This window comes from Aplidium turbinatum, chromosome 10 (genome assembly GCF_918807975.1).
Source record: "Aplidium turbinatum chromosome 10, kaAplTurb1.1, whole genome shotgun sequence".
Taxonomy (NCBI): Eukaryota; Metazoa; Chordata; class Ascidiacea; order Aplousobranchia; family Polyclinidae; genus Aplidium; species Aplidium turbinatum.
Genome location: NC_137481.1, coordinates 2,099,722 through 2,109,292, shown reverse-complemented (window position 1 = coordinate 2,109,292; position 9,571 = coordinate 2,099,722). Strand labels below are relative to the sequence as shown.

Here is a 9,571-nt window from a genome sequence, read left to right as displayed (position 1 = left end):
TTGAGATATTTAGCATAAATACTTTAAAGAATACACACAAATGAATGTGAAAAGTGTTCAAAGTAGACTAGCGAAGTACGGTAGGCAGCGCAGTCGGCTTACATTTAATGTGTGTGGAGTTCTTAGACTACACTACCTCAGAGATCCAGAATGTTTTACTCTCCTACGGCTATGACTTCAGGGCTCTCACTTTCAGGGAAATTCAGTTTTATTTTGAAATTTTACGGACTTTTAACACTCACTTATGCCATTGGCTGTCATTTTTCTACATTATGCATGTAAATAATCGTGTATTTATGATACTAGTGTTTTTTTTGTGAATCTAGTGTTTTTTTCAGTCAAATCTATTACTTTTCCACGACAAGGGAGTGGCAACATATTGCTGATGGTTGAATTTTTTTGTGGTCTTCAATAGTGTTGCTTGAACCACTGAACCAGGCATACTGATATACAGTTGAAGTATTCCTTTTGTACGATCTATGTATACGGTAATTCATTTCTGCCTTGTCATTAAATTGTTTCTAGGGATGGTAGAAGTAAGGGATTACTCACTCAAACGTAAGATGGGCAACTGGAGGGTCATAATGCTATGACAAAATTTGATGCAACTACAGCTTGAGGTCTACTGTCATATGTCGCGTACCCAGGTGCAGTTTATATGACCTGCTCACTTGTGTACAAAGTGTACATTGCCAAAATAAATGCAGGAAATATGTGATACCGTGTTTATTTAATACCGTAATATGCAAGTTATGATAATGCAGGGGTCGAGTAGAGTAGTAGACTTCACGCAACACCGGTAACAGTAGATAGCCTCACACTGCTGCAGTGAGGTTTTGCAGATTTTCTAGCACCCAAAATTTTAACCAAACATAGCAATTCATTTGATAAGAATGGATTTACCTGAAAGCAAAGAAAACGTTGTGCAGTTCTTCTAATTTTTGGACTTCTTAGTAATCCTCCAGCTGTCAATTTCGTAGGAAAAATCAGTAAAGTGAGTCGTCCCAGTATTCTACTTTTCCTAATTGTTTCAAATAAGTTTCTCTGTTTACCAGTTGCTAATTCTTCTCGCTAAAGAGAGATTTTTCAGTTTTTACTTTCTTACCATCCGTCAAAGAAATTGATATTGTCTAGTTTTAATACTTTTCAATAAATGTTCAGCTTGATTAAGTGGGTGCAAAACGTCTTTCTGGCACTGAGAAGTAAACTTTAGATCAAGTTGAGATTGAAGCAGCATCCTAGAATATTATCAAATCGGAAAACTTCACTCTGCCAATCTCGGTAGCCTAAACGGCCCTGTGTCAAGAGCATCTACAACTATGCGAAGCTACCAGGAATAACCTATCAAGGCTTTGTCAGTCCGAGGATAAAGATTTAAAACCAACCAACCCAAGGTACGATATTGCTAATCCAAGGCTTCATCTTCGCTCTGCACTTTCTTGAACATGATGCCAATGTACTTTCTAAAACTGTCCAGATATCCGTTGCTCGCCATAAAGTCTGGGATGTGCATCAGCTCAACCAGTTTCAAAGCATTCTTGATCAGATCGTCGCCCACAGGCAGAGCCCAATTTGGCAACATTGCATAGGTCAACTCTAACCAGATCACTTTCATTTATCAAGTCATCTAAAGTTTAAACTTTGAAACCAATAAACGGTGCCATTGCTTCAATGATCTGTCAAACCTTTATTGGTGTTTTATGGAATTTTGCAAAGTTGGCCTAAGGTTGATAAGGTAGCTAATAAGGTTAATTTACCTTGACCTGTGAATGCTGTTTTATGTATATGTACTGTACAAGCCAGGTTTCACTATGGCTAATTGCTCATTAAACCATAAAATTATACGCACCGTACTTTCTTGCAGGATGTGCATATGTACAAGTTTTTATAGTTTATTTGTTATACCGATATTTCAATAGAAGCGGCTGGCTGGAAAAGTCAGCAGGTCTTTCATCATGGACATATTTAATGATTTAAAACGTATGAACAAACGTCAGGTACAATATTATGCTTTTTATTTAAAATGATTATGATGTTTGTAATTATAAATCCAAGGAGAACAGAAAGTCCTTGGACCAACTTATAAATGATTTATTGATAGAAAATAAATAAGATCTCATTAATAAAAAGTTATCACAATGAGAGCTTATAATACTAAGAATATTTTTTTCATTTATTTTCAATGTGGCCACCCTTCACTTGGATAACTCTCTCAATTCTTTATCAAAAGGGGGTATTTTATCCCATTCTCACAGTAGTGATTGCTTCAGAGCATCAACACTGTGGTGAGCAATGCAACAGGCCTTTGCCTCCCATGACGACCTTCATCTCTTCAAGGGCTGGAACCAAGATATCGTTGATGTAGCGATCTGAATTGATTTTAACCCCTTGTTCCACAAAAACCAGAGGACATTTTTAAATTTAGAGATGGCGGCCCACACCATGACGAAAGACAGTTTTTGACGACACTAAACTGTTCTCACAGAAGGAGCCACGATCATAGGCACCGACTCCAGGGGGGCGTCGCCCCTCCGTGAATTTAGCTCGGGGTGGCTGCCCTCCCGCAAATTATTTAAAAAAATTCTAAATCAAATGTTTCTAAGTTCAGATTTGCGTTAGTTTGACCTTCATTGCGGATCGATCTCAATTAAAAGATCTACTTGTTGCAACAAGAGCGCTGCTCCTAAGATAACAAAAAAAACAGAAGTACGGTAGCTGATAAACGCCAGCATGGTGCCGTTGAAGCATAGTAACAATGATTGAAAAACGTTTTTCTTGATTTCTTCCGCTTTGTTTTTTCTTGGGAGTGTCAATGACGAGGTACGGTTTGCTGTTTGCTCAGTTTAGTATCTAAGCGTATTAAGAGCTAAAGTTCAAAGTGACCAGCATATAATTCGAAGTAGCCTACAGGCCTCGAAATTCGTTTTTTTGATGGCGGACAAACGTGTCCTGTCTGAGCAGCTATCTCGGCGGACAAATTAAGTCTCACGGCTGACACACCAGTTTTAACCGTCGATCGTCATGCTTCATCACTTTATCTTGATCATAATTCTTTGCCATTTCAGAACTATAACTACGGTTTTAGAAGGCTTTTTAAAAATTCAGTAAAGTCACTCTGAAAGGCTTTCATCAGACCAACGACTTGCGCTTGAAGAGTCAAAGCGCAGGTATAGCTGGTCAATACATCACAATATTGATTAACTTCCACCGAACGAGGTCGTATGGCTTATTGCGTCACTATGCTCTGGGCAGGAGTTGGAAAATTTCTACACTAACGCTACTATTTTCTGCTGTGCAAAGTTTCACAGGCTTTTTTCTTTAAGTGTATTTTTGCGTGTCATGTGAGCGAAAGTGAATTTTCCTTGGGTCTTTTCTTTCTTACTGTAATACCAAAACTTAGCAAATTTTGTTGCATCTTGCTGTAATAGCCTACTCGTATAATCTAATTTAGTAACCAACCTTGCCGTATCATTATTACTCGGAGATCAAATCCAGACATCGTGACGTAAACTTGAACTAAATTGCGCGTGATTAGTGTAGAGAAGTACCTGTACTCCTATCGATTCTTAGCGAAGAAATCACCTTTGTTACGCTGATTCAATGTCATCAATCGTTGAAGCAATGTAAAAATCGAAAGTTTTCCTCCTTGAATGGAAGTTAAGGGATACAGTATTCACATTTTCTAGATGCGCGCTAGAATGCACTGGAAAGTATACTATCGCAACAATTGTTCGTGCTATGCAATGACGATTTGTATCGCTAGTTCCTGTGTTATTTATCGGCGGACAAATATGACCGATCTAGATGGTACTTCCCGCGGACATCACATGCTCTGACGGCGGACATGTCCGATGTTCGCCGTGAATTTCGAGGCCTGAGCCTACATTATAAAGCTTGGCGATATACAATGGCATATAGACGCAAAAAAACATCAATGCTGACAAACAAACATCAGCATTTTGAATGTAAGCAATCAGTCGGCTAGAAAGTTTGCCCCCCGGCGATTTTCAAAACCCGGCGCCTATGGCCACGATTTTTCTCATTGGTTTAAGTGCAGAACACTGGACAAACCACATGTGAAACACGGAGTGGCAAAACCACACCTCCATGCTTCGTGACTTCATACCCGACGCCGATCCCCGTCCACCGGGGATGTCCCTCGCAAGGCTTGCTTGGGTCAGGCTTAACTGCCTGCAGACTGGTGTCGGCCACTTTCGTTCGGACATGCACAAGTGGGGCCTGGCTCCTTCATCAGAATGCGAGTGTGGTGCTACTGAACAGACCGCAGACGATGTGATCCACCACTGCCTAATCCACCGGCCTCCAAACGGTACCCAGTCATTTGGTCGACAAACATTTTAAGGTTAGTTAACATTTTAGTTTTAACGATTCATTTTTGGGTTAGTTACCTAACCTTAACTCTAACCCTAAAATGAATCGTTCTGTCGACCAAATGTCCTGTCGACCAAATGTCTTGTCAACCAAACGTCCTGTCGACCAAACGACTGGACACCCCTCCAAACGGTACGCATGGTCTGAGGGTCCTGGATCTGGATGACGAGACTGCTGAGTGGCTGATGATTTCCTGCCATCCAATCTAGCCTGGAAAGATCTGCTCATACGCCGATGATGACAGAATCTTTACTACATGCTGAAGACTGTGCATAAATTCTATCATTCTGATTGTTAAACTGAGCTTCAATTGTGAAGAGTTTTTTGTCTGAAAAAAATGATATCTTGCCTTGCCTGCCTTCAGTTCTCTGAGAAGAATGTGTGCTCTTTCAAGTCTCTTTTTCTTTTTGAGAGGTGTAAGGTACTGCTGTTTTCTCATCTTGTAAGGAGAAAACTGAGATCCTTTTCCATAATGGTCCTCACCACCGGCGCCGAGTCCCGCGCCCCCCGGACATTTCAAGAATTAAAAAAAAAATTTAATGCAATTTTAAGTCCCAAAATTTCTGTAACCATCTGCCACCTTCTGATACTAGCCTACTTACCTTATTCGCAGGGTTTTGTCGCCATATGATAGGCCCCACTAGACCTACTAATTAAGCGATTAGTTTTCGTCAATTATTGCCATTGTTACATTCATGCAACGTTAAACAACGTTGATTAGCCGTTAAACGAGCAAAAGTGTGTGTGGCCGCGCCGTTTGTCTCCACTCTGCCACTCGTAACCCAGTGCTATAAATCAAGTAAATTACGCAAACCTGCGAGGAACTTCATTCGCGGCAGAAGTCTGACGCAATTTCCACTGCTTTTACATCGTTTTAACATCGCCAGATGTTAAATCGGTGTAAAAACTGTAGCATTGTTCTTTAAAGGAGAAATTTTCTTTCAAACGACGTTATCAATTAACTCTGCTGCCAAAATGCTCTATTTTGTCGTCTCAATCATCACAGTTGCGTCTGTTACGTCACTGATATTAAATTGTGCACACGCGTTGGTTTGGCCGGATGAAACCGTTGGTTGTCATTAGTTCAATTAGTTGCAATTCAGCTCCTTCGTTATATAACTGTTCTAATTGTAGATTCAATGTAAGCTCGGTTCAATAGCGCAGTTTATCGCTAGGTGGCTTCTCGGGAGCTGAATTGCCGTAAAATCGCTTCTGCGTTGCATTACAGCAGCTTGTTTCTTATCTGTGCGCCCGCTAGGAGCGACTTATCGTATGAACCCACCGATGTATTGTGTGTGTGTTATCGTGTTGTATGAACAATAGTAATGTAATTATGGAACTAGTACAGTATTACAGTTTTTCGTCCCGCAAACCCGCACATACCAATCACAAAAAATATGCGGAACTGAATTACCAGGACCAGACGTTGTTGAGTACCAATTATATTTATTACTTGTTTCCAAATTGTGTTAAAGGAGACATAGACTTAAATGTTAAACTAGGCTAGCCCAGCAACCTAGCAAAATCGCCCTTTTGAAAAGCGCACAAAATAATCTTTATGACGTGACAGTATGTGTTCGCCCGCCCAGCTATTTTGAAAACTCGGCGCCTATACTCCTCACTGAAGTGTTGCTCACATGTGACATGGTGAACAATGGATTTGGCAACTTTTAAGAGCTTAATGGTAATAGAGTTGGTTTTCCCCGCGCGATGGAGCTGAATGGTGGCTTCTCTTTGGCTCATTTTAGACCTTACTATTTATGCTTACAATTAAAACTAAATTTTAGAGAGTTTAGCAAGACATTTGGCATATTAAAAGGCATACATATACAATACATGACATTTAAACGTTTAATCATAAAATGAAAAACAGTCCAAGCACTTTCAGTTCACCCTGTATATTAAGTGACATAGGTCATTTTTACCTTGACATGCATTCAATACTTTTTAATATGTGAAAGTTGTAACATTGACGTTGTAAATTTTTATTCAAGAATTTTAAAACGTCTAACATGAATGGGAATTCTCTTTGAAAATTCTTGTGCAAGAAAGCCCAATATTTTTAAAACAAGATTTTAAAGTTTGTCGTACCGTATTGAGAAGTTAACTTTTTTTAAATTTCTAAAGCTTTCCTCATGTATTTTGGTAGGTGTATTACCAATTTCTCAACTTTGCCATGATAATTGCCTCAGCACTGATGATATGGAAAGGACTGATGGTGGCTACTGGAAGTGAAAGCCCTATTGTGGTCGTTCTCAGGTGTGGTTTCTATGTAATAATAATTTATTAGGTAGGGTTGCAAAAAAAGCACGATAATAATAATTTATTTCACACCGGTATACAGTGCAAAATAGCGTTGTATTGTACAGTACTATGTTTGGACAAAATTGCCACACATTGCTTGTTTTTCTTGTGGCTGTACAAGTGTACAATGAGTGTGGTGCTTAAGTTTTACTTCTGGCATTTCGACGTATCCCCATAAAGCAGTCAGGCCACGGTGACATTAAAAATTAGATTTTATGCTTGGCGACCAATTTAATTTATTGCCAACTCATTGTTGCTAAACAACCAGTTTGTTTTTGAGCTGTCACATTCACTCTACTTCCTGACAAGGACCTGGAAGTCATCTCGCATTATCAGAATTGTCTAGTTTTTCTGAAGTAATACTTCTGTTTTACTCGGTTAATTGTATCATTAGTAGTTAAACTATGCTTGATCATATTGTCTCACTGTTTCGTCTTAAGTGTTTTTAGCTCTTCTTGCATTCCAATCACTAGTCTTATAGCATAGTTCGCATCCATTCGTTTAAAATCATCCAAACTTTGTAATTTTGTCAAAAGTACAGTACCAAACTTTGCATTCGTAGTGGAAGCATGGAACCTGCATTCTACCGTGGCGATCTTCTTTTCCTGACCAACTACGAAGAAGTTCCAATCCGAGCCGGGGAGATTGTGGTCTTTAAAATAGAAGGAAGGGATATTCCTATAGTCCATAGGGTGATAAAGCTTCATGAGACGTATGTTTTCCAAAGAGTTTTAACCGTAACAGCAGTACCTGACCTCTTGCGAATGCTAGGCACGTTATATCTATTCAATTAAAAAATTTACCTGATTAAGAAAAGATGTGTGGACCGTTTTTTTCTTCGACCGTTTTCAATTGTCATAATACGATACCGGTTATCAAAACATCTTGCCATGCTTTCACAAAACTGTGTTTTTCATTCCAATTTTAGTGAAAATGGAACGGCCAAGTTTTTAACGAAAGGCGACAACAATGAAGTAGACGACAGAGGCCTCTACAAGCCCGGCCAGTTGTGGGTGGAGCCCCCGCATGTTGTCGGCCGTGCAAGGGGCTTTGTTCCCTACGTTGGCATGGTAACCATCATCATGAACGATTATCCCAAATTGAAGGTAGGATGTGCTTACAAGCTCGCTTGTGCGCTGGGAGTTCATTTGAGGCAGTTTATGTGTCTATTACTACATCACACCCATCAGGAGTGGTTCAAACATAATTTGACGCCCTTGCAGGCCATCATGTTGGGGTCTGCTACTATTCGGTGAGTTCCTAACCTCTAACCCTAAAACGGCAATGATAATTAGGCTACGGTACCTGATAATTTAAAAAAAAAATTGAAAAAATCCCCCGTCAAGGGATCGGACTCACCGAAACGGGCCATTCCGTCATGTTGTGTCATGCGGGTTGGTGAAAATCGTCACGAAGAAGTAAAAATAAGATAATGATATAATAATGCCATTCGAAAACCCCCCAATTTCCTTAATCTATAGGTCTGTGCAATTAAGTGGCCGATGGTTGTACTGTACGTAGTACGGTTCCATGAGGGTAGAAGGTTTTTAAAGAAAATGCCTGGAAAGAAAAAGTGCTTTGCTTATCTAATTTGAAGGAACTCATGTTTGTATGCTTGAAGACAGCACTTGAAAGGCAGATCTCGTTATGGCAATTAATATTTTGAAATTCCAGCATGTAGTTAAATGTAGTTGATGTTTAAACTTACAACTTTTTTTCATTGTGTTGCAGTATGCAGTTTTGACTCTTCTTGGGGTGTTCGTGCTTATACACCGCGAATAAAAATATTTCATGCTCCCATAGTGCCAACCCTGGAAGTCGCTTCTCGTTTTGACACATCCGTCATTAAACTGGTTGTCGTTGTTTCAAAAGAATTTTGTTGACTAGTATTGTGTAGAAAAATTGCGTTTGTGGTTTGTATGCTCGACCACTTGCCGTTTATTTGATGTTGCAGTGGTATGAGATATTGAGAAGACTTCAGCCTAATATTTGTTCTAAATACTTCGGTTATGCATCTCAAATAGCCTGCCATACTCACTGAGTGCAAACTGGCTCGTACAAACGTCAACACTGGCGTTTCGTATATTGTTGAAATGGAACAAGAATCTTATGTGGTATTGCTTTTATAATGTCCGTGGCCTTAACGTCATAAAGGTTGGTTTCTCTGTGACTGTATTTGCATTTTCAACACAGGTACCGCAATAATTGAAAGGCTGACGGTGCACAACAATTATATCAGATTACCAAGTCTGGTAACCTATTAGCACATAATTTTGAAAGCTGCTTATTAGACGTGGAAGTCCTGAATTGTCCATGGCCTTTTGCTGAGTTCCTGCCACAATAGAAAAAAAATCGCGCAATGTTTATGCTCGCTATCCTGTCCTTGCATTGTTCCTTTATGACATCACGAATCCACTTGGCAGCAGGCCCGGATTTAGGGGGGGGGGGCAGTTGCCCCGGGCCCCCCGACTTTTGAAAGGCCCCCCTATGTGGTTAAAATGTGATTTTGTGTTATTTTTTTTCGTTTTGGCCTTTAAAGTTTCTGCAAAATGCTGTGCAGTACTGGACTGATGCTACTGTAGACGTAGAGATGGTTTTTGCATGGGGCCCCCCGATCTAAAAGTGCCCCGGGCCCCCCATCAGCTAAATCCGGCCCTGCTTGGCAGAACATCTTATGTAAATTGATTATGTTTCCATTGCGTTCGTGATCCTCTCTTCAATGTTGCTGCCGACTTGCTGCATAATGAAATAAAAGACTCTTGGATGGAAATGAGGTTGTGCGCTTGTTAGATGTTGTTCAATGGTAATTATCCCTTTATATCTTGTGCCCATTGCGACAACACTGCGATCCCAGATGCAACAGAGAGAAGCAGCG

The 9,571-nt window shown here is 40.0% G+C and overlaps 1 protein-coding gene across 1 annotated transcript; it reads left to right on the top strand.

Annotated features, from left to right (window-relative positions):
* The first annotated feature begins 1,862 nt into the window (after positions 1 to 1,862).
* On the top strand, positions 1,863 to 9,485 carry LOC145777918 (signal peptidase complex catalytic subunit SEC11C-like). Its single transcript, XM_082589281.1, has 5 exons — positions 1,863 to 1,997; positions 6,542 to 6,651; positions 7,259 to 7,408; positions 7,625 to 7,802; positions 8,428 to 9,485. The coding sequence occupies exons 1-5, from the start codon at positions 1,956 to 1,958 to the stop codon at positions 8,476 to 8,478; spliced, it is 531 nt and encodes a 176-aa protein (XP_082445407.1). The 5' UTR covers positions 1,863 to 1,955; the 3' UTR covers positions 8,479 to 9,485.
* The last annotated feature ends 86 nt before the right edge of the window (positions 9,486 to 9,571 follow it).